This window comes from Halichoeres trimaculatus, unplaced genomic scaffold, assembly GCF_033239565.1.
Source record: "Halichoeres trimaculatus isolate MK-OKI-2021-1 unplaced genomic scaffold, fHalTri1.1 fHalTri1_scaffold_17, whole genome shotgun sequence".
Taxonomy (NCBI): Eukaryota; Metazoa; Chordata; class Actinopteri; order Labriformes; family Labridae; genus Halichoeres; species Halichoeres trimaculatus.
The window spans coordinates 27,591,397-27,617,342 of record NW_027437195.1 but is presented as its reverse complement, the minus strand read 5'-3'; the positions used below and the strand labels follow the sequence as shown (position 1 = coordinate 27,617,342).

At 39.8% G+C, this 25,946-nt stretch overlaps 1 protein-coding gene across 2 annotated transcripts in view; it reads left to right on the top strand.

The window, feature by feature from the left end:
• Nucleotides 1-25,946, top strand: part of atrn (attractin) — a 226,201-nt gene that overhangs the window by 19,263 nt on the left and 180,992 nt on the right. For both annotated transcript variants that reach the window (XM_074692049.1, XM_074692048.1), the window contains exons 2-6: nt 2,078-2,161; nt 5,811-5,924; nt 6,240-6,368; nt 15,074-15,270; nt 23,451-23,619. In XM_074692049.1, coding sequence (XP_074548150.1) covers nt 2,078-2,161; nt 5,811-5,924; nt 6,240-6,368; nt 15,074-15,270; nt 23,451-23,619 — 693 coding nt within the window. The remainder of the gene's footprint in view (nt 1-2,077; nt 2,162-5,810; nt 5,925-6,239; nt 6,369-15,073; nt 15,271-23,450; nt 23,620-25,946) is intronic.

Sequence of the window (25,946 nt, the reverse complement as noted above, 5' to 3'; positions counted from 1 at the left end):
CTGAACTGATATCAACAACTTCATTAAATCATGGAAATAAGAGAAAATATGGGACAGGTAGAGAATACAGTCAAATCCCCAAAATGCTGCTACCCTCTTACCTATAAACAATCTCTCTTCTTATTCCCCTTCTTATTTTATTTTATTGTTTTGTTGCTAATTTCTCTTTCTACTTTCCCCTTTTTTAAAAAAGGGGTAAGTAAGAAGGAGGTAGAGCATACAGGCGTATTTAAATCAAGAGCCAAAACAGTTTTCTCTTCCTAACTTTGCCCACTTTTACTTTGCTGAACACATCTTTACAGCTGTTTTCTTTTTTCTTTCCTACCTGGAAAAAATAAGGATAAAAGTTGTGGTTTCTGGGTAGGTAGAGCATGCAGCCAACCCTAAAACATAAGCAGGCTCTGCTTCACTCATCCTTTGTGCAACATCTCTCTTTAGATTCACTTATTTTCACTTTCTTCTATCCCCTTAGTTAACTAGGGAGAAAGGGGAAGGTAGAGCATACAGCCAAAGATCTACAGCCCCAACAAATTTTTCTTCCTGATTCATCTCCTTTGTCCTTTTTGAAACATCTCTCTTCTCACACTTGTTTTCCATCACCCTTTACTCTCCTCCCTCCCCTCATGAAACATGGGGCTAAGAGGAGGTAGGGCATACAGCTACTTGTATCAGCGTGAGCCTCAGCCAACTGGTTACTCTTCCGGAATCAATTCCCTTTCTTTTTCATTTCTTTTATTTCTTTTATTTCTTTTTTTTTCTCCCTTGTCTTATCAAGTTAAGAGGAGGTAGAGCATACAGCCTAACTTATAAAAAGTGATATCAAACACAGTTAGCTTTATCTCTCTCTTTTTTTTCCCTTGATCTGTCTGTCGACTTCTACCATTTTTGTCCCTCTACTCCATCGATAAAATTTGGGAACAAGTGAGAGGTAGAGCATACAGCCATAGATCTACAGCCCATACAGGTTTTCTTCCTGGTTAGGCCCCCTTGTTTGTTTGTTTTTTTACTAAATCTCTTTAATTCTTCTCTTCTTTCTCCTCTTGTGTCCCTCTTTTAAAAAGGGGAAATTGGGAGAGGTAGAGCATACAGTCAACTCAAGGAAGAGATCAAGCATGAGTAGCTCTGCCTTGTGTCTTTTTACCTATCCCTCAAAAGTTTCTCAATTTTGTCACTTTCCTCACTTCCCTCATGAAACATCAGAGTGAGGGGGAGGTAGAGCATGCAGTGAAACCTAGATCAAGAGCCAAAACAGATTTCTCTGTCTGACTCTGCCCACTTTACTTTGTTGAACACCACTTTACAGCTGTTTCCCCTTTGTTGCTTTTTTCTTTCCTACCTGTTCTCATTAAAGTTGTGGTTTCTGGGGAGGTAGAGCATACAGCCTACCTTAAAACTCCAGTACGCTCTACCTCACATATCTTGTGTTCAGCATCTCTCTAGAGGAACTTGTTTTCTTTTATGTTCACTTTCTTTTTACTCCTCATGTAACTTGGGAGTAAAGGGGAGGTAGGGCATACAGGCCAAAATCTATAGCCCAAACCTATTTCTCTCCTTCCCTGCCCCCCTTACATGTCATAAACTTCTTTCTACTGGCTCCTTTCTTTTTCACTTCTTCTTGCCTTGCTCTCATAAAAGTTGTAGTTTTTAAGAAGGTAGAGCATACAGCTTACCCTAAAACAGTTGCAGATTTATATCTCTAGCTCTGCCTTGTACATAAATATTGAAATGGGGGTGTGATGGGATTCTTTGAGTGTAAAGCTTTCTCATTAAAGCAAGTTTCTTGTGTTTATTTGAAAATCTGGGGGTGTGAACATGTAAAATGCTTTGTTCTGCTGAATTACTTCACATTACGTTCAAACATGCTTGAATTGAGCAGCCAGTTTTTGTCTGCATTGTCTCATTTTGCAATTTTATCTATGCTCCCTCGTTGAGATTCAGCTTTGCTTTGAGCCAGGTTTATTTGCTTGTACCCAGACAGCCGAGGAGCAGAGAGCAGAGTTTCCAGAGTTACAGCTTGTAATGTGACATCTCCCTCCTCCCTTTGTAACCTTCCTCTGTCTCTTCTTGTCCCTCTCAGGTTGACGGGGCCCTCTGGTTATCTGACTGATGGTCCAGGAAACTACAAGTACAAGACAAAGTGCACCTGGCTCATCGAGGGACAGTAAGTAGTCCACAGTAACACACACCTGCTGACAGGAACTTGTTGCTTCAAGTCTTTTTCCTCCTGAAACTTTGTTCTGAAAAGGATCGACAAATCAGGAACCCTAAACACGACATTTCACTTTCATATTAACTTCTCCAATTAATCATGGTCTGCTGCGGAGATAAAAGGCCAGGGGAGGACTTCTGAAGCCTGGAGGCAGCTGATGGATGGTCTGTAAAAACTGAGGTTGCAGCTCAATATTTAAAGTGTGCTCTTAATGATTATTATATCCACATTCTGCTGTAATCCCTCCCTCTGATCCATGGGAATTTACAGTATCTAGAAGATGATGGATGAAGATGAATGGCTAAGTAACTGTAAGGAATCCATTACAGAACTCTTCTATTGTTTTAGTCAGCATAACCAGGCCACGGCGTATCGATTCAGAGCAATGATTCTTCATTTCTAAGGCCGCCGGCTCATCCCACCCATAACCTCTTTGATTACATTTGCATTTTCGGCTTTTAGCCAGCAGCGCTCTCATTCAGGGGGATTAACCACGGGCGACTTGGTCGGGGCGCAGGAGGTCAAACTCATGTTTCTCTTGGATGTTTTGACCCTCTGACATCCCTGTTCCTGAACGACTTCTGTAATCGTCCATCGGATCATTCGTCCAGCACTTTCATTACATGCTAATGGCACTTTTATATGCCGTCCTGAGCCCTCCGGATGCTCCTTTAAGCAGGTTAATGCAGTGATACGTGCACTGTATGCATCAAAATGACATTCAGACGTTAAAGGAGATCCATGAAGCTGAGACATATTTTCACTTCGAGTCGTCTGCCGTGTCCTCAAGTGACTTAACCTTCTGACAGTTGGAGGAATGATGACTGAAATACGGTCTCTTGGTTTGGTGCCATGCCTTTAGGGAGCTCTGTGGTAAACGCTGGTTAAGAATAGGTCATTTATCTCCAACATCCATCCCATTTCTCTTCTCTTCAGAGTCTTAATTCACTGATCACAAGCCCTCTTTTCTAATCGAACCTCGGGGCGGCTGCCGTTCAGTGTATTACTGTGTCAATGGAGCGAAGAGGAGTTGATGCTTCACCCCAACTAGCAAAATGTTAAAGAGAAAAATGTGACTTCCTTGGATCATTTCCTGTGCATCTTGTGCTTTTTTTGTCGATTTTATGAATTGTTCTAATTGAATGATCCGATTGCAAGACGCTAACTTCGTTGAGAGGAGAGCGGAGGAAGAATCTTGTGAATGTGATTGAAGAAATCGAGAAAAATAAGCTTATCTCCCTTCACATCTCCTCCTTTCCCTGAAAACACTGAGCTGTTGAAATTTATTTTAAACATTTGAACATGAAAAGTATTTTTGTCACAATGAAATAAAACAGACTTTATAATAACATCTTGTTTATTCTCGTCCTAAAGTCAAAGTGTTTGTGACACTGCTCTCAGGCTCGTCAGCATAAAGAGTAGAAAATGCTTCTTCCTTCTCTAGCTCATTCTCCTTATTCAAAACATCCCTCTTCCCATTCTTCTCTTTTTGCTAATTTCTCTCCTCTTTACAGAACCTGGCGAGGTAGGGCATGCAGTCTAACTCAAAAAGTAGTCAATTGATCTCCTCCTTGTTCTGCATTCCATATCTTCTGTCCAACATCTCTCCCCACACACTTGTTTCCCCTTATCTTTTCTCTCCTATCCCCTCATGATTCATAGGAGTAATGGAGGTAGAGCATACAGCCAAAGATCTACAGCCAAAACAGGTTTCTCTTCCTGGTTCTGCCCCCTTGTCAAATTGTTAATATCACTCTTCATTCTTCGATTTTATCTGCTCATTTCTCCTCTTCCGTCCCTCTTTCAGAAAGAGGATGTTGGTGGAGGTAGAGCATACAGTGAATTCAGGGAAGAACCTTCTTAAGAGGCTCTGCCTATCATGTCTTTTTACCTCTGTCTCTTAAAGGTTTTTGTCAATTTTTTCCCTTTCCTCTCAACCCCCATGAAACATGGGAGTAAAGGGAAGGTAGAGCATACAGTCAAACCTCAATGTAGAGCCAAAACTGATTTCTCGTCCTGACTCTGCTTCATTTTACTCTGTCAAGCATCTTTCTACAGCCTTTTTCCTTTTCTTGCTCTTTTCTTTACTACCTGTTCTTCTAAAAGTAGTGGTTTCTGGGAAGGTAAAGCATACAGCCTACCGTAAAACTTTACTAGCCTCTGCCTCACATATCTGCCCATCTTCCCCTCTCTACAACATTTTTCCTCTACATCTTCTCTTCTTTTATTTCTTTTCTTTCATTCTTGCTCTCATAAAAGTCAGGGTTTTGGGAGAGGTAGAGCATTCAGCCTCCCTTAGGGAAGAAGAGATCCAGCACAAGCTCCCATACACCTTTGTCCTTTTCTTTCATTTCTCAAAAGTTTGTTTACTTTGTCCCTTTCCTCTCAAGCCCCACAAAACATCAGAGCAAAGGGGAGGTAGGGCATACAGTCAATTCTGGACCTAGAGCCAAAACAGATTTCTCTTCCTGACTCTGTGCCCTTTTTAATTTGTTGAACACTCCTTTACAGCCTTTTCATCTTTTTTTGCTCTTTTCTTTCTTACCTGCTCTCATAAAAAATTGGGTTTCTGGGGAGGTAGAGCATACAGCCTACCTTAAAACACGAGTATGCTCTGCCCCACATATCTTTTGCCCAGCATCTCTCAAGAAGAACTTATTATCTTTTTCATTTACTTTCTTCTCTCTTCTCATAAAACTGGGGAGTAAGGCAGAGGTAGGGCATACAGTGAAACCCAAAACAAGGGTTAAAACAGATTTATCTTCCTGACTCTGCCCCCTTTTCTTTTGTTAAACACCCCTTTACAGCTCTATCCCTTGTTTGCTTTTTTCTTTCTTACCTGCTCTCATTAAATTGGGGTTTCTGGGGAGGTAGGGCATGCAGCCTAACTTCAAACCTCATTAAGCTCTTCCTCACACATCTTTTGTTGGCTATCTCTTTTTTGTTTTCTCCTTTATTCAATTTCTTCTCTCCTCTCTTGAAACTTGGACATAGGGGGAGGTAGGGCATACAGTTTTAAATCTGGAGCCCACACAGATTTCAGCTCCTCGGTCTTGTCAGCTTAAACAGTGACTTTCAAACATGTCTGCAGTTTCTGAGGGTGTGACTGTGAATGAATCAGCAACAAGCAAAGATTAACACCTCCCTCCTCTTTCTCGTACGGGGGGTAGATTATAGACTGATCTTTGAGCTTTCTAACCAGAGTAAAACTCTTCACGCTGTGTAAACCTCAAACTAAATTCACATCACACCCTCTCTGTTTAGGAAGTAATTATGACATTCTCTTTTCTTTGCAGCGAGGGAACGGCAGAATCAGCTGTTGCACAGGAAGCATGATATGATCCGTGCAAATACACAATACCTGGGAGTTGTTTGTTTCCATCTGCTGAACAATAGTTGAAGCTGTTTTACTGAGGAGTTAAACGATAACTTTGGGTGCTTGAAGCTTAAGTTAAATCAGCGCTCTTCATCAATTAAGCTGCAAGTTCTTTAAAGCAGAAGATCTGAGAAACAGATGTTTCCAGATGTTTCATGAAGTAATAAAACAAGCCGAAGCTGTTTGATCTTAATCTCACTCACGGTCTTCTTCTGTGTTTTCCAGGCCTAACACCATCCTCCGATTACGGTTCAACCACTTTGCCACTGAATGCAGCTGGGACCACCTGTACGTGTACGATGGAGACTCCATCTACGCCCCGCTGCTCGCTGCTTTCAGGTGCGTCCACTCCAACTTTGGTTTGCTTCACATCTGCGTTTCCTGAGGGGCGGTCTTGCTTCTAATTTTTTGAATTTTCCAGTAATTTATGTCCCTCTAAATGTTTCATTCAGAGCAGCAAAGCCTGGGGGATATAATTTAGATCACATGAATTTATGGAGACAGATTGTTAAGAAGATTTTACAGCAGCAGGGAAAAGTCAGTGAACAGAGGGATTTACAAACCATCAGTAAATCCTTTCTACTTCACTGACTGTCTGATCCTCCACAACTGTAGGAAAACAAATAATAAAGAAACGTGTTTTTGTTGTTTCAGTGGTCTGATTGTTCCTGAGCGTTATGCGAATGAGACAGTTCCAGAGGTGGTGTCTCAGTCCGGATACGCCCTGCTGCACTTCTTCAGCGATGCTGCCTACAACTTGACTGGCTTCAACATTTCCTACAGGTGAGATGGACTCCATAAAAATTCAGTCTGTATTTTTTTTCTGGTTTGGCTTCCCCCAGAAGTTGTTGAATCTGAAATCCAAGCTGGGATGACAGCCTCCACATATCAGATAGCTCGTAATCCTCTCCAGCTGGGCGTTGGGTGCTGCCACTCCTCGGGGTCCACACATGCATTCACGATGGAGTCACTGAATAAGAAATGCTTCACCGCTGAGCCTCTAGCCGAACACCTCCAGGACAAATCATCATTTCTCTTTCACCAGATTTTTCTTTTTCAGCTGCGGTATCCATTTCACCTCCTTCTTTGAGATATGATGACACATACAAAGTTATCACTTTCTGCATGATTCAGCCTGTGCACTGCACTGGCACCACGACAGGTTTAGAGGATCATGTTGGGCTCCATTAGCTGCAGTATGTTTGGGTTGTAGCGTTGCACCATCATCTACTTGTTGGGACATTTGGGTGCAGCCAAAAAAGCTGGCTTGAAAGATGAAGAAAAAAAACAACAGCACTATTAGGATTCTTTGTTGTGGCTACATCAGAAATCAATGCCATCTTGTTGGAAACATAAACTGTATGAAACAGAATAAACGGACTCCCACTGAAAAAATCTGATATTGGTCTGCATTCACGCTTCATTCAGAGAATTTTCAGCGCGTTACTTTCACACCAAAACACCGCTAAATAAGGCTCTAGTTCTCATCATGTCGTAAAACGGCGCTACCTCCGCTGCAGAGCCACAGCTGGCTATGAGGTGCTCGCCGCTTAGTGTATCAGTCCGCGCGCGGCGTGCCAGATATAAACAAGCGCAGGTAGTCTGCCAGGACGAAGAGACACGATGAGAACTAGAGCCTTATTTAGCGGTGTTTTTGTGTGAAAGTCACACGCTGAAAATTCTCTAAATAAAGTGTGAATGCAGACTGATATCAGATTTTTTCGGTCAAGTAAAATATGGCCCCGTCTGAGTGCAGAGGAAACCAGCAGAGGAGCAGGGAGGGGGTGTTTGGTGCATGGCGCTGGGCTTCTGCTGCACAAAAACACTGCTGTAGGGGTAATTTCTGCCCTAAACCTTGTGATAGGACCCAACTTGTTCCATCCCGGAGGACTTTAATACAAAATGTAAACAGATGAGCTATAGAAGAGTTTGTCTAATTAAGCCTTGAGCTATTAATGCTTGGTACACATGTATCTGGGTATTTTCAGAAATGAATATCCCCCCTTATTCGTTTTTAAAAATAATTTAATGCACAAGTAAATCCATTGAGTGTGGCTTGAAGCGTGCCGAACCAGTGGGTGGTTGTGTTTTTCAGACGTGAAACCCGTGCCAGCCAATTAGAATGAACCTCTGTCCCAGGGTATACACAAAACCATGAACCAAAGTTTTCCAAAACCTTCACTTTGACCAGACTTTTAAGGAGACATAAAACAGTGGTTTAGTGTGAATAACAGGCCCAAACGTATAAAAATGTACTCCGTTTCCCAGGCTACATGTGGACATGGCCTGAAACAACAAACATTCCTTGTATCTGGCTGCAGACACAACTTTTCCTGTTGTTGCGCTGTAAACTTTTGCAGTCTGTCTTAAGATGCTTAGATATTTTTGCACTTCCATATTGGCGTCATTTTTAGGGTCCTTGCACAAAGGAAGAGGACACGCTCTCGGAAGCTAAAGGGTGTCCTCCCCTGAAGGCGGGCACCTTCTTGGAGGGTGTGCCTTAATTTGACCTCCAAAACAGCACACTCCTCAGATTCAGCCAAAAATTCAAGAAATTACTAAAACTGACCCCCAGCATACCAAAATGTGCTCTCTAGCGCCACCTAGGCACACTAAAACATACTAAAATGGCTCTTAATGGCAGTAGGAATGCCATAGAGAGATCAAACTGACATCAAAATGTCTGTCTCATTGTGACACACAAATTACATGTTGACAACCTTGACCTATCTTAAACAGGAAGCTAGCAGTTTGCCTTTCAAAATGAAATTATCCCACAATTTTGAGCCTTAAACAAAATTCACAACCTCATGGGCCATAAATGGTATCAGCTTGAAAGTCACTCACATGACAGAGTGGGCCCTGCTTTACAAAATATTTTTGAAGATTTGTTGTTTCTCAAATTGTTTTCGAATGACGAGCCCTTGAAGACGGTGGACCCCAAAGACGCCCTTTCAGCTCCCCCTATTAGAATGAATGGGAGAGGGGGATCCAGCTCCACACAAGCTGCGACAGTTAGGCCTCTACACCAAAAAGTAAAAGTGTTACAGCTTTAAAAATGACATGGATGGATTCCTGACAAAATTTACTGCAAAAATATCTTATTTTTAGAGAGATTTGGTCAAAATTGTGGCATCTATGAGGAGATGTTTCAACACTTCTGTCAAATCACTCTTGAGAGGGCAGCAGTTGGTGATGATGTCACTCATTGATTGAGAGTTCCGTGCAGCTGGTCATGTGACCCACTGAAGGCGGGAAAATGGAATGTGTTACACACAGGCATATTATAAAGAGAATCCAAACGTGTGATGTCATGAGTGTAATGTAAGGGAAGTTTTTATCGCTGGATGTTGCCGCTCAGGTAAAGGTGCAGCAAGTTACGGCAGCTGAAAATCCAATATGGCCACTTCCGTCTAGAGGCTTCATTACTCTGCGTCAGGAACAGATGGGTGATGTCACAAAGGCTACGTCCATATTTTATTTAGTCGACTCTACTTTCCATGAATGAATTACTTTGTCCTCTGCACCAAAGAGTTTGACTCCAGCTCCTCTCTATCCGACTGTTTCTGTATGTTCTGGTTCTTCTGCTTCTCTGCTCCTCTGTAGCATATTTATGGGTGTAATCTGAAGCAGCTGAGATATCGCTAATCTTAAAAACACATGAATTATGAATTACTTGCAAAATGCTGGAGGGCTGAATCCAAACTTTACTGCATACTGCATAGAGAATAATAAGCACGGAGGAGGCTAAACTTTAGTGTAAGGACTCCGAGCTGCAGTGGATGATGAGCTGAGTTAAAGGGCACTCCATGTTTTTAAATCACTTTTTGCTTTTTGAGACCAGAAGTTGAACTTTTATCTCCTGTTTTCGTCCTTGTCTCCCATAAACTGAGCTCTTGTTCCAAATCTGCGGCCGAGAGGTCAGCCTCACTCCAGTCATGTGTTTTACATTATCTGTTGACTGTAAATGTCATCAGATTTTTATTTGAGAGCAGTTTGACTTTCGTGCAGAAAAAGAAAACAGGCTAATAGAGCTTTGGATGCAGAAAATGCATTCAGTCACAGTTTTTACGACATAATCAGGGTGTTTGTGCATCCTTGAAAAGTCTAAAAAGTCTTAAATTCATTTATCTCAAATTTATTGTGGTAACGAGCATCAGCGTGCACTTTCTGTCATGTCCAGACTTTTTCTTTGGGCTCTGGTTTGCAATTTATTTACCTGACTTACAAAAGAAGTGCCAGGGAATAACAACCCTGAAGATGATGGAGCGTTTCAGTTAAACCACGTGCAGGCAGAGCAGACAGTCGTAGAGCCTGACACACTCCAACAACAGGTGATACAACACATTATCAACACAGAGCACCATGTGTCATGAAACAGCTTTAAGCTGAACTGTTTCATAACATAATTCTTGCATGGTGTATTTGCGTAACAAGCTAGCCCTAGTTTACTTTTTACTGTTAACGACTGAGTGAGTCAGAATTGTAAAACACAGTACTGCAGAAGTTATGTCCAAATGATGAACAAATCTATCTTCTACTTATAAAAATACCTCTTAGTCCACTGAATTTATAGAAAATCTTCAGTTTGTTTGTTTGTTAGTTTATTTCTTAGATTCAGATTTATAATGTAAAATAGGATGAAATAATCAAAATATCTTTAATATTTGTCCTAGGAATTCACAAGGTATCTATCTACAGCTCAGTAAAAAGGATTTGCGTCATCTGTAGCAATCACAATGAAATAAAGGACACATTAATGTGTTTTAAGTTAATATTCTGGAAAAGATCAATTTTGCAAAGTAGCAATTTTTCCATATGTTCCTCCAGACTGTGTGTTTACTTAACTTCAGAATCTTGCTTGAGAGTCGGTCTGTATTGTTACTACTATGGCTGCTTAAGGTCAAAAACAGAGCAGGCTTCTCATTACACTGTCCTAATAAGTATAAAAACCAGGGCTGGTATGCACATTCAGTAATTAAACGGTCCGGACCATTGGTCGAAACAGTCTGTTATGGAACGGCCCGTTTAGCTGCAGTGTTAGCCACATGCACGACTGCAAATAATTGGCCAGTTTACGTCATAATTAAGGGGAACCTCCGGGAAAACCACATCAAAAATTGGAACTGCTCATGTCTACCACTCATAAACAGCAATAGACCTGGCGAGCGGTAACAGTGTGACTGAGAGATAATCAAGAAAAACATTTTTTTGGCCAGAAAGATGGAGATTATATTTCAAGAATACACATGGACAAACTGCTGTTATCAGTGAGTCAATCAGGTAAACAAAGAGAAAGAGAAAGTTTGGTGATCTTGAACAGAGTGAATGCTTGGGGTGTTTCCGAGGGCACAGTAGAAAACCTCAGTCATAAAATCAGTAATATGAAAGCTGATTTATAAAACAAGCGCTGTAGTAATGCCCCAGTATGCCATGAATAACTCTTAAAGCAGTTTATGAACTCCAACATGTCATCACATATCAAAGAAGGACCCAGACGTATAAAAGCAAAGAATGAATCAAACCTTTAAAACTTTTTCGGCCTCTCCAGTTTGAGACTTTGTTTGTCTCCCTTATCTCATCTATTCACTGAAAAATGTCTTGTCTCCTGAATCTATAGTTGCTGTATGGCTACACATCACCACCTTTCCAAAGGATTGACAACTGTCTTTGCATATTTCGTCTCAAACGATCACGCAGCATGCGTTGTGCGTCTTTAAACAGCTAAACAGGCGCTGTAATCCTGCCATTAGCGCCTCTAATGTTGGATTCTGCCTTCATTAAAATGTAACGCTCTTTTGGGCTGTTCTTGACTTTTTTTTACACTTAAACTTATTCAGAGTTTTACATAGAACAGCTGTAGCTTCTGTTACTCTCATAGCAATTAAATTTGCTAGACGGTCAGTCAGATTTGTTGAAATAGAGGCAAGCTCTTATCTGTCAGCCCCAACTTTTTGCTTCTTAAAAGAAAGACGTGTCAGTTTTATTCCTAAAATAGAAAAAAAACAAACAAACTAACAAAAAAAAAATTCTGTTGTTTTCTTTCTTAAGGAATAAAATTTTCCAGTCTTTTTTCTGATTTAATCCCTGTGATATAAAGTTTCTGCATGCTAGCTAGCCAGTTTGGGACTATGGGTAAATGCAAATTTATTGAGGGTTGGCTGGATGATGTCTGTTTGGATTTCAGCCTTAAATTTCATTCAGAGTAGCATTAAAAAGTCTTAAAAAGTCTTAAATTTGACTTGCTGAAACCTGTAGAGACTAAGGCTGAACAATTTATCGTTTTCAGATCGAAATCGCAATTTTAGACAATGCAATTTTGAGATCGCCAAAGCAGCAATTTTTTGCAGCGCTCCTGACTGACTCAGGATCTGTTGTGTCAAGTATTATACACATTCTGTTTTACAAATTTGTAGACAATCTATATGTTAAAAGTGCTGGTAAGCAGGTCAACAACACAAAGCCTGATGATTAAAAAATCGTGAATTGCAATATCTGCCAGAAAAATTAGATATTTTCCTAAAATCGTTCAGCCCTACATGTGAATATCCCAAAGCTTGATTTGAAAAAAAATCGTGAATCGAATTGAAATCACAATATCTGCCAGAAAAAATCGCAATTCAATCTTTTCTTAAAATCGTTCAGCCCTAGTAGAGACCCTGATAAATCCTCATTCAGTTTCTCCTGGTTTTCCTGAGAACCAAACACAGCCTCTTCCCTCCAAACATCTGCAGAGGACACAATGGACCCCAGCCTTTTACTCGCTTTATTGGCGCTGTCACCATAGAGATGGGATTGAAGCCGGGCTGAGAGACACAGTTGGATGAAAGCGAGGTGCCCCCGGGCCCCCGGTCTTTGGTGTCTGGAAGAGGTGCAGGAGCCGAAACATCAAACCATCAGTCTGCTGAAGGAACATGAAAGAAAGACGAGAGCCCTTTGTGTCGTCTGTCTCACTCCTCGACATCAGGAGGAGAAATAAGGCCTCACTTCCCCTCTGTCTGCCTCTGATGGATAGTATATCTTCAAAACAAGGCGAAACTTCTGACTGTGACTTGTTTACTCTTGTTACCAAAACACATTTCATACAGGGCTGTTTTCAGCCTCTTCTCAGAGGTCAGAGGATCTGAGCAGCAGCATTTCTCATAACACCGTCCTGACCTTTGGTGCAGGTTCGTCATGAGCTTTCAGGTGATAAAAACAGACAGGACGTGTCATCCTGGATTGAGCCGTGTGTCCCAGCGTGCATACTGTATCGAAATGCTCTGTTTGGGTTTTTTGCATTCAGTATTGATCAAAGAATCAATGAACTTTTCCCTTTTACTCTGACAGGAACAGAGCTGTATGAGTGCAGATCGTCATCAATCACACTTTGACTGTAGAGCTGAACCCGGACAGGCTTTCCAGGCTGTTTTTTCTTTGGGTTGTAAATTTGAAGCATTTCTGTCCCAAGATCTCAGCCTTCCTCAAACCTCTAATATTATTTCACGTCAACACCAAAAAACTGGTCAGACAGTGCTGCTTTTGCATCAGCCATCCAATTTATTTGAGTTTTTTCTCAGCAGATCTACAAGTGATTGTCTGCATCACACTGGAAAGAGTGCATTGCACTGATTTCTGCAGTCTTGCATGACTCTTACATATGCCAACATGACCGCGAGGTGACCCTGAGCAGAGAAGTTTTTATAGTCGCCATTAAATGTGTCAATTGGGTGCTAACAGAGGAGCCAATTGTGGGACAGAAGGACCAGCACAGAGTCATTGGGAGCGTCAGAACTGCTGTTTTATTGCAGATTGGGTGTTTACCATCTGCTCCTCCGCGTCTGTGGTGACTTTATGTCTGCCGGTTACCTCATCCTGCAGCTTGTTGCTGATTCAGTGCAGACGGCCCTTTGAGATGAGTGACACCGCCGTGGATGAAGATGGACGATGCAGATCCACCTCTTCCTGTTGTGTGGATGGGGAAAGGAGCAATGAGATTGTTTCGATCCAGTCTTAGCTTGGGTATTGGAAGCTGATTCTGGACTGTTAATCATACTGATCCTCCTTGACCTGAGTGTGGCCTTTCACACCTTTTGTCCTTCTTGACAGACTAACCCCGATTGGAATCACGGACTTATCCTTAAACTGGTTGAAGTCATATTTCTCTGGATGCACTCAAATCGTCCAACTCATACCACCAAATCCCAATCACTCACACAACCTACTGGTGTTCCCCAGGGTTCTGTACTAGGGCCCCTTCTATTCATCTTTTACCTACTTTCTTTTGGTAACATCTTGAGAAAATTTAACATCCAGCTTCACTGTTAAGCAGATGACACCCAGCTCTACCTGTCCTCCAAATCATCCTCCACCTATATCCAGGAAAAAAAAGTCATGGTTCTCCAACTTTCTCAAACTCTCTGGTTTTTATTTTGCACAAAATAAATTGTCAGACCAGGGGTTTGCAACCTTTACTTTTGTAAGAGCCATTTTGCCTCAGCTCACCTGGATTAAGGTCAGTCCACAGCCCAAACAATCTGCTTTATCCTCACAATAAAGGCTTTAAAGTGTATTTAATTATATACAGAGTTATAACCAATTACCTAGATATCTAAACAAGATTTTCTTTAATTTATAAAATTATCTTATTTTTTTCAATTTACAAAAATTAGCAAAAATTTCAGAAAAATTTCAAATATTAAAAGACATGCAGAAAAAAAAAATATATTTTTTAAATTTCAAATATGTAAAAAATAAGGAAATTAGTTTTAAAATTTTGAATTTTGAAAAATAGCAAAAATTTCTAACAAGAAACAAATTTTGGAGCAATTGCAAAAATTGTATTAATATTTCGAGACATCAAAGTTTTTGAAGTTTCAAAAATGGGCAAAAATTAAGAAAGGGAATTTAAAAAAATAATCGGATTTAAAAAAAAATAATAATAATTTTGATAAATGCAAAAATTTCAATAAAAGAAAATGTGTAGCATTTGCAAAAATTTCATTAATTTCAAGACTTCAAAATTTTGCAAAAATTTTAAGAACTTTTATAATTTTGGAAAATTTTTACAATTTTTAAAATTTTTTATTATTTCAGAAATTGGCAAAACTTTAGCAAAGAAAATTTTTCTAAAAAAAACTGCATAAAATCTACTAAAACTGTTAAATTTTTTTGAAATCTTAATATTTCAGAATTTTTGCACCACAGATTGTCCTAAGATGTAGGCAACAGGCTTTTGCTGTCTGTTTTTTTGTCTATGACTGAGGTGTTGAAGCAGTTGCTTGAACAACTGATGAGAAAAGATGGTGGCTTTAAGACTGTCCTGCTGCCTAAAGTGGAGGTGTTGCATGTTTTAAATTGAGCCTGCAGACAGCTGAGGCTCCACTGGCTCAAACAGCAGATGTAACGTAATCATTCAAAGTTGTTTTGATGTTTTATTCAGGGTGTTTAGAACCAGACACAACTTAAATCCCTGTTTTTCCCTTCTCTCTGTTCCCGTCTCCTCCCAGAGTGAATACATGTCCCAACAACTGCTCCGGCCGTGGCGAGTGTCGAGTCAGGAACGCCACCGGTTCGGTGTACTGCGAGTGTGAAGCCAACTGGAAAGGCGAATCCTGCGACGTCCCGTCCTGCCTGGGGAACTGTGGCTTCCCTGAAAGAGGTCGCTGTCTGGGCAAAACCTGCGTCTGCAAGACTGGATGGCAAGGTGGGCTGATTGTGATCTCTTCAGCTGCCAGAGACGTGACCTCATTGTCTCACACAAACTCAAAAACAATGTCATCAGCTCGCTCCAGCAGGCCCCGACGCGCCAATCCCTCCTCGGCGACTTAAATAGGATTTCACTTCCACTCTGTGGAGTATTCACAGCGGCTCTGGTCCAAGTGTGAGGAGGATGAATTATACATTTCACCACCTAGTTTCACTTTTATCAACCATTATTATTAATACAGGAATACAGTGTTCTCTCCTATTTTTAGGACTATTTTATGGAGCAAGAGATCCAACAGCTCCTTTTCTGTGTCTCATTGCGGCAGAGCTGTTTGATCAAAGCGTTCAGAAAGTATTAAATGAGATTAGATCTTAGAACAGACTACAGAGCCTTGTATAAGAATCCAAACTCAACACCTCCGCACCATTACACAGGAATGTGACATGTTTGGGATATTTTAGAAAGATAGAGGTGGAGAATACTTTCATATAGCGATGGCTTTACGGCGAACAACAGCTAAGAGAGGCGCCTAGGTGAGAACTAAGAGTGTGACTTTTCCAGAAGTGCATAAAAACCTGTATTCTCATTGAAACAACCAAATTAAAAGAAACAAATAAGATAATAAGATATTTAAAAACTAAAGCAGTAAAAAAGAAACAATGTAAACCGAAAACTTTAAGATACAGAATTAAAAATAAATATGAAAGTAGCAGTGTGGTAAATAAGGAGATAAATAATTAGGTTAAGACACATAAAAAGATAGATATATGATAAACTAAAGGTTAACATAAGGTTTTTCTTATGGGCTGCTGAATGTAAAAAAAAGGCAGATGCCGATAAGCTTCAAAATGATAAATATTGGTGCTGATAGCTGGTCCGGCAGATAATCAGCCTGGCAGACAGTTGGTCTATCCCTACTCCAGACAAAACTGTACTATTGAGTTTATGATCTACACCATAGGTGAACATTTTTGGAACAGCCCAATTTTTCCACTTTTTGATTGAAATTCAAGCAGTTGAAGTCAATGAATCGCCAAAGGAAGTGTTGGACTGCCAAAACGTCCGTTTTAGATTGCCGTTCTGCAGCAATGCAGACTGATCAAGCCTTGAAAGTCGGTTTTACCAGTTCCTTCAGGAGTCACATGTTCTCTTAATTCCTTCCAACCATCTCTAAGTGTATGAAGTCGAGCTGAACACACCGCGGTACCAGACCCTCACGGTGACCATTACTGAACAGTATTGTTCTGCAGAGAGTGTGATGCTCCAAAAACAAGCAAGAAAAGATGATTCATGCAGAAAGAGAGACAGAGCATCAGAGCATTTCTGGAAAGAGGTCTTTGCTCCAGAGAAATGAAGCCAAAGGCATCCTAGAATTCAGTAAAGGTTCCATAATTCTGGTGTCATTCATGAGTGTTCCAGAAATTTTGAATAGCTACTGGCAACATTCTAGAATTTTAGTGACATTTAAAAAAAAAAATCCTTGACATTTTCTAGAATTCTGGAGTCAAAGAATTCTGATACTATTCTAGAAATTGAGGAACATTCTAGAATTCTGGTAATTGAAAATCCTTGAATCATTCTACAACCCTGTTAAAATTCTAGAATCCTGAAATTGTTCCACAATTCTAGAATGATATTGACATTCCAGAATTCTGTTTAAGTTCTAGAATTCTGGTGAACTTCAAAAATCAGGAAGAGGTCTGGCAGAGCCAAAGCCAAACCAGATCAAGAAGACCAGTTTCTGAGAGTCAACAGCTTCAAGCTTCACAGCTTCAAAAAGGTGGTAATGTCAGCCTCAGTCTGCAGACCCCGTGGAGCTGGTTTGGGGTCAACTGGACTGAAGAGTTAAAGAAACCTACAGACGCCAACATTTAGAGGAACTTCAGCTGGAACAGATCTGGAGGAACTGTCAGGAAAAGATTTGATCCACTGTAGAGAAAAAATGCTGCGAGTGTGTCCACTCCTGCCTCTGAATAAAACAGAGAAACAGCTAAAAAGCTTCATTAGAGCTCCCATGAACCACAAACCAACTAATGATGTCACGGTGGTTTTGCTTCTTTCATACAGTCTCTGTGCAGTTAAGAGTTTTTATTAAGTGGTGAGTGTCCCACCCCCTCAGGGAGGCAGGAGGAGGAAGCTCTGGGTTGAGGCTGAAACATTGAAGTAAAAGCATATAATTCAAAAACAGATCAGCTGTTTTTGGGTTGTAATAAATCAGGGAGGGAGGTTTGACTTGGCCTCCTGCCACCTGATGACCTCACCCTACCATTTAGCAGTGAGGGATCTTTTCCATGCCAGGGTTAAGGCTAATACTAGTCGAAAACACACACACACACACGTGAGGTCCTTATTTTAGGCGCATGAGGTCGAACTTCCCACACAAAAACATAAATTTAAAGCTGGTTTGGAATTAGTCATTGAAAGCCACTCTATTTTTATTTTTCTGTCATGGATACCTACAGTGGCCTATTACATTCACCCAAAATTAAAAAAAAAAATCCTCCTGTTTTTACCAGATAGTGTCTCATAAAAACTTTTTTTTGTCTTATTTTTAAGTTTCTTGTTTTTATGAGATACTATTCCATAAAAACATTTTTAAGTTAAAAAAAAAAAATTAAATGTTAAAACTTGTAAAAAATACATTATTTTGAAATTTTGAAAATGTGCTAAAGTTAAGAAAAAGAATTTCTAAAGTAGCAAAAAATTAAATAAATAAAAAAAACATTTTTTAGTGTTTACAAAAGGTTCAAGAACTTTTATAATTTTGAAATTTTTGCCAAAATTTTTCAAGGATTTTCCTGTTTTTATAAGATAGTATCTCATATAAACAGGAATCTGAAAAGTAAAGGAATTTCTGAAAATCTTTGCCATCCCTATCGGTTGTTCAGGCAACTGCTGAAAGTACTGGATCTGCATGGAGTGCAACTGGGGCGGCGAAATCATCTCTGGCAGCATTACAAACCAGAACTTTTAGCAGTTGCCTAACAACCACAAATTCTTTAGGTGGTTTTGCAAAGAAGAAAAACCAGAACGACACAAGTATCTCCTAATGTTTCAAACCAAGAGAGAAATAAAACTGAATTAAGTTTAACAGGTGAGACATTTTTCTTCATCAAGGTGACAATTAAAGATTTTCAGGAATTCCTTTACTTTTCAGATTAATCCTGTTTTTATGAGACACTATCTTGTAAAAACAGGAGTTTTTTTTTCTTTTTTTTGGGTGAATGCACGCAATACCCCAACATAAAAAAACAGCTCTTAACCAAGTTTATCACAGATCAGATCTGTTCTCTGGAAACCATAAAACCATAAGGAAAGAAAAAAACACCCTCTGCAGTGCAGCTGATGACAGCAGCTTGTAAAAAAGTCAGTAAAGAGCGTCACTGTTTACCTTGTGATCCACCTCACTGCCTCTTGGAATGTAGTTTTTTGTGCTGTTTCATTTCTCAAGAGTCAAGTTTACTATCTTCAAAATTAACACTAGAAAATTTTGTACATTCATTATTTCCAGTATTATATTTTCAAGATAATCATTGAAACATGACAAAGGAGTTTTAAAAACTATTTGAATAAATAATTTAGATAAAATGATTCACTTTGTGTGTCCGAGAAATCTACATCAACTGTGTTACCCATTGAAAAAACCCTATAAATCAGCAATGGTTTGCTCCAAAGTCACATGACCCAGATCAGCTGAGGTCCCATCTTTTTTGGTGGGAACCTTGAAGAAAGTGTGGCATGTTTCAGCTCCTCTTCATCAATATTTCATCAGAATGATTGTCTGTGTCATGGGGCGCATTAACTCTTCATCAACTGTGTTACCAACATTTTCTGCTCTTCTTACTATGGATGTTATAAAGAGCAAACTGTGAAGAAAATAGAATAGAAAATACTTTATTTATCCCCCTGGGGAAACTTAGGAGTCACAGCAGCGATCAAGAAAACAAAAGTAAGAAAGTGTATAGAAAGTGCAAAAAGCTCCATAAGAAAATAGATGCTGACAGCTTGTCCATCATTGTCCAGTTCAGCCAGCCTCCACCTCCACAGGGTCCAGGACTGAGCCTCTTCAGCAGTCTGTTCAGTCTCTGTCTCCTGGATCCTGTCTGCTCACAGCAGGTGAAGCTCTTCCAATGTGGCGTCGGTGTCTGATGTTAGCTCTGCTAGCCATGTCTGTGAATAGCATGATGCTACTCTGCAGTCTGGTATTCCTCTGTTGCTGGGTTAGCACGGCTAGCTCGTCCATCTTATTGGAGATAAATCTTATGTTCCCAATAACGATGGATGGAAGGACATCCTCATCCTCACTTCCTTATCCTTATCTTGTGGGGAACATCAGGCCCTGCACCAGTTAGCATTTTAATGCTACAGACTGCTAACAGCTGATTTCACATGTAAACAATGCACCCATGGTTACAGGGATCTCCAGACCAACACAGGAGAAAAAGTAGTTAAAATACTATGATTCATTCCAAATACAAAGACAACAAACTGTGATATAAATGATGAGGGACATTTCTAGGGAGCGTAGCCCGACAGAGAAATGTTGAATAAGTCTTAATTCAGTATAATCTGGATTTATGTAGGAAAAATGGTCACAACTTTTGTCCATAACACAGTTGACACAATAACACACCAACTTTTTTTTAAAGCCTTAATATTTAGGAATTCATTAGAGCTTTAGCTTGCCAACTAATGGATTGAGTTCATCCCAGGTATAAACTTTGCAAACAAATTGGATATGAACCCTCACCACCATCTGCTGTAACCTGATGAGCTTCAAACAAAGTTTTTGCAGCATCAGCTTCCTCCCTCATCGTTTCGGTTGAGTCATGAGTTGGAGCCTCCTTTCCTTGCATGCTGATGACCTGACACAACTGTATCCATTCGAATCAGACCATATGGGCGTTTTAGCCGCTCTATTAGCTCTTAAACGACTCCACTGCGCCGCGCTGCACAAGCAGAGACAACAGCTTAATTTAACTGCACTTATATCAGCAGCTCAGTGTGCTCACTATCTAATTACCAAAGCTGAGGGAGTTGAGAAACAGACTGGCATTTTTTTTTTTTTTGCCTTTATTACCTTGTCATGCTCTGTTAGCAGAGGAATAGCACACTTAGTGTACTCTGTGCTGCCAGCTTCCCAATGAACTCATTTTCTCCACCAAGCAGCGCAGAGACAGATGTCTGTTTAGTCAAGCCAGCCTTGCATTTAATCGCCCTTTCAAGGATGTGTAGCTCCCCACAAATTCTGCTTAAGGGAAGGTTAAGGTGGCATTTGTTTTTATTTATGTAGAGGCAAACAAAGGTAATTCTGTTTGCTTAGCGATTCTGGAGCCACGCTGAAGGTTATTACCCACCAGGGGTTTTCTTTATCCGCTGAATTAAACAAACAGGGAAATGGGTTAAGCGACCTCGATTGTCGCCGTGAATCACAGCACTTCCTCCCCTGTCACATGCACGCTCCCGCCTTGTTTCGATAATGATCAATAAGGAAGTGGCAGAGTGTTTACCAGCTGGAGGATAAAGAGATAGCACTAATTGGTCGTTAAATGTTGAATGTGCTGGTTTTATCTGCGTCTTCTGTTGGGTAGACTTCGCCACGACTTGTTGGATTCAAACACGGACAGCACGAAGCTGATCTTTCTATTTCTGACTCTACAGATGTTTGCCAAAATATCCTGAATCTTTTCCCTTCATTCAAAGGAGAATCCGGTTCAGGCTGCTGTTATTGTTCTTGTGTGGTAACAGGGGAAGGCTGCTCCGGCCTGTGCCAACTGTCTATAGAAGAGTCATTACACTCACCCCCAAAGACTTTATCATGATTGTTTCCACAGATAACAAAAGGGTAACTCCAGTTTTTATTTCAAACATGGCTTTGTACAGATATCTGTGAGATTTTAATGACTGAAAGGTTTAAAAAGTGATGGAGATACTCTGGTTTGTTTCCTCCTGTAACAGCTGGGATGAAACCCTGCGATGCTTACCAACACAAGGATGGATGTTACAAGTCATTTTTGGAACATAATAACACAAAAACTAACTTATGAAGGGAGCATGAGAGCAACATAACACCTGTGTCTGTTGTTCAAAGTAAGCTTCACTCTGTTAAAGAAAAGTCTGTCTCTGCAGGGATGTTTGAAGAGGTGTCATCAGACTGTAGTGATCAACTGTTGCGTCTCAAATCTTATTCATTTATCATCCATAAAGACCAACACTAAGCACTGATACCACTGGTACTTTTGATACATAAAATTTCAATTGACAGAAAAAAAAGAGAGCACAGTCACTCTGACATTAAGTCAAAATAAAACACGAGCAACTCTCTCTGAGTTTACCATTTGTTTTTGATAAATTAACAAAACTGGAAAGTAAAAACAACAAATGTCAGAGTTTAAGTCATTCTTTTTTAAATAAACTGAAGTACAAAATAAAACAGTTTAACCGTTAACTCCCCCTGGTTGGTTCATGTTGTCTTAAAAGGACCTAATGCACATTTGCTGTGGTGTCAGCAATGTTGTGCCAATTACTTGGGATAGACCAAAAATTGGCAGATTATCAGCGCCAATATTTTGAGGCATATCAGCCTTATTTTTTTTAATTTGATGATTGATTAGAAATCAACTTAAAACTGTTAATTTTTGGATATGTTACAGCTGCATTTCTCTGTCATTATTATGTAAGGATGGGTACCGAATTAGGTACTTTTATAGGTACCAACTGATTTCTGTCAAAAGTACCGGGTACCAGGTACCAGTGGACGTTTGGGTGATTTTCCATGCTGGACATGAACACAGCGTTACAAGTTTATATATTGAAGAGTAAATATGTTTAATTGAAAAAAAATTTATACTTTATTATTGAAATAATTGATATTTTTTACCACATAAACACAAAAAAGTACCGAAAACTCGTACTGTTGAGTACCGGTACTGATTGCCAGGTACTGGGCATTGGTACCGTATCGTTTCAAATGTGAAAGGTTTCCATCCCTCCTACTCTGTCTCCAGCATCATACCACAGGACCATCTGATTGGTAGATACAGAGCTATTTTTGGAAGTTCATTTACTGTAGATAACTTTAAGGAGCAATTTTTTTCAAGTATTCATTAAACTTTATGACACACGCTGCTGAGCCTGGGATCCGTCTAATAAACGTGTACTTAAAGGTGTTTAAACAAAGTTAAGTGTTGGAGTTTGTATCATCCAAAATTGGCTATTGAACTCTTGATGACTGATAACTGGTATCAGTATCAACCCTGAAACAAAACATATTGAGGACTTACTCGACATAACATTTTTTATAGTTTTTTATCAAGTATCGGCTGCTGGTGTCGACAGCCTTCACAGGCACCAATACCTTGAAATGAGGCTGGTATTGGCCCGATACTGATATCAGTACTCTCCCATCCCTAATTAATACCTCAAAATATGTAAAATACAGCCCACATTAAAAACAAAAATGATCCCTTCAACCTCTCAGAACATAAAATCAAACTTCTCTAACTCATCAACTCATCTCCATACGACCCCCAGCCTCACGTTCCCCAAACTTCAGGATTTTCTGATACTGAAAGACTCTGAACCTGCATAACTTTGCAGTTTTTATTAGAGCCTTTTATCCAGGCTAACCTTTCTTTCACCTCACTTTTATTATTTCAGAAGATGAAATTGTAAATCATCTTCCTTTTTCTTTCTTTCTTTTTTTTTTGTAACAAATACAGTCAATTTATTGAATCCTCTTTATCAGACGGTCTGTGGCTGTGAGATATTAAAGTGGACTAATGAAGCCTTTGAGAGTCTATTTCTCCTGCAGAAACTTCCTCACAAGCTGCACACTTTCTTTCTTTCTTTCTTTCTTTCTTTCTTTCTTTCTTTCTTTCTTTCTTTCTTTCTTTCTTTCCTTTTTTCTTTCTTTCTTTCTTTCTCTGATTTCTTTCTTTCTTTCTTTCTTTCTTTCTTTCTTTCTTTCTTTCTTTCTTTCTTTCTTTCTTTCTCTGATTTCTTTCTTTCTTTCTTTCTTTCTTTCTTTCTTTCTTTCTTTCTCTGATTTCTTGCTCCGTTTTTATCCTCCCTCTAAACTTTGAGGCTTGTTTTCTCTGTTTATCTCATAAGAGCAGAGGATGTGTCATCAAACCTCCCGTGGAGCCCTGACTCTGCTGTTTCCTTCCCCTCTTCAGGTCCGGACTGCTCCATCTCAGTACCTGCCAACTCCTCCTTCTGGACCAGGGAGGAGTACACAGAGGGCGGGCTGGCCAGGGCGTCCCACAAGGCCGTGGTGGATCAGGGCATCATGTGGGTCATCGGAGGTTACGTCTTTAACGCCACTGACTACCACATGGTCAAAGCGTAAGTCTTCCCTCTCTGCGGTTAGCGTCTTCTCCGTGATTTCATCTGCTTTCATATTTTTAACTCTCAGGTCTGACTCTCCGGCTCGTGCTGTCAGGGAGAAACCACAGCACTTCCTGTTTGTTGAGGCATCAGGGAGGAAGGAGCACATTCTAGCACAGACAGATCTGCGTCAGGCTGCAGAGAGGGGTGTAATTAAAGCCGTAAAATGACAGGATAGCATGATGCTCCTCACCCTGAACTCCACCCAGGAAGGTCACACTTTTCCCCTCAGCTCATGTTCTGTTTTTACAGGCAAAGGCACATTTCTTCCTGCTCCGGCTTTCATATCACACTTTCCTATTGTTTGTCACCTGGCCAGAGCTGAATTCCCCAACAACATAATCCTCCCCCTGAATTTAACAGTGGAGCTTGTTGGAGCTTGTTTTACTGTGTAGCGGCGGCGTGCGCTGGTATTTCTGAGCCTTTTGTGCCAACGACTTGTTTCATGGTGATGTGGAAACTTTGGTTTATGGGTAGTGGGTGTGTGGAGACCTCTGAATGACCAGAACCAGAAGATTAGTGTAAGTCATAAAAACGATTACAGCTGCACCAGCCAAAGTCCAATATCTGCTTCTCAGATGGTGACAAAATAAGCCGCAGGGTTAGTTCAGCTTCAGATAATCAGAGTCAGACACACTCCACTGATCCCTGGGAAAACCAGAGGGAAAGAAAAAAAGTCTATTTTTATTTCAGCCTTTCTTTAAGAGGAAGAAAAAGCCTGCAATTATTCAGCTTACAAATGTTTATTTTTTTATTTTTATCAAGATAACAAGTTAGTATCAGTTGTTTCCACCAGATTTTGACTTTTTTGTTTTGTTTTCTCGTGATAATCTTAAGATAAATGGAGCCTAATTCTGTTTTTCTTTTTGGTTTTGCTACTTTTAAAAAGCACAAAGAAACACAGAAATAGGCTTCACTTTCTTCATAAATTATCCCTTTATGTTGAGAAAGCTAGATTTTTTAAAATGACAATAACAAAAATAAAAACACTGGAAAAAATGAAATCTTACCTAGTAATTATGTCTTATTTTCAGTAGAAAATGCCTTTTTAGACTTAATATGAGCCACATTCACCTGACCAATCCAAAAAAATGTCTTGTTTCAAGTTAATGCAGATTTTTTTTTACATGTTACAAACAATCCAGACCTCATTTTTGTCTTTAAAAAACTTGGAAAAACAATTTTCTGGACTGGTCAGGTGAATGTGGTTCAAGTCAAGTATGATAAGACAATTTTTACTTAAAATAAGACAAAAACACTTGATAGGATTCCAGTTTTTGCAGTGAAGTCAGGATTTTGAGGAAATAAAAAAAATTTAGTGATGACCTTTTAGGGCTTCCGTACATTTCCTGTTAATTCCAACTATTGTTGTAAAGCAAGCGTAACATTTTTATTCATGTATGCAAAATTAAGTTCTTGAAATGTCTTAAGTTTATTAAAGTTATATACTAGTCTTTAAAATATTACCCAGAGATATTACATTTTGGGGGGGCTGGATTAGTTTATATTTTAACTTATTTAAAGTTTTATATAGAAAACCTGTTGCATCTGTTTCTCTCTATAGCAATAAAATGCACTTGACTATAGGTCAAATTAATTTCAAAAAAGGGGGGAAGCTTATATCTGTCAGTTATAATTTTCAGTCATTTTTTTTGGCTTTAATCCTTGTGATATAAATTATCTGTATGCTAGCTTGCCAATCTGTAACTACGGGCAAGTGGAAAATTATCGAGGGTTGGCTTGACTACGTCCATTTGAGTTGTAATACAGTAGGATCTCCCCACCATCTCTCAGTTTAACATGCTGAAACCTGCAGAAAGCCTGACAATAAAAGAGGAACCTCTGCTGTGTGTTTATTACTCACTGCTGTTCAAGAGACATTTAGATTTTCCCCTTCATGATTAAATATGAACTTCCTCCCTGTGGTTTAAACTGTAGACGTGTTGATTCAGAGCACCGTGTCATCAAATGCCACATGACTCGCTGTAAGGGGCTAAAACTAAAGACTGTTAAAGGAAGGGGGAAAAAAGTGCTCCCCCTGGTGGCTGGCTGCAGTGTAGGTCAAAAAATCCATCTCCCCAGTCATTCCAGATGGGCTGTGGTCAAACTTTAAAAAATTAATACACCTTGTAGAAATGTTTCTTAAGTCCGATTGTTGTAGTGATTTGAAGATATCATTTGGCTGGCTTGTGTTCAAGTCCTCTTTTTTTCTGAAAACTTTCATTTCCGTTAGTTATACAAAAAAAATGAGGCTTTAAGTCATGTTTAACGATGATTGACAGCTG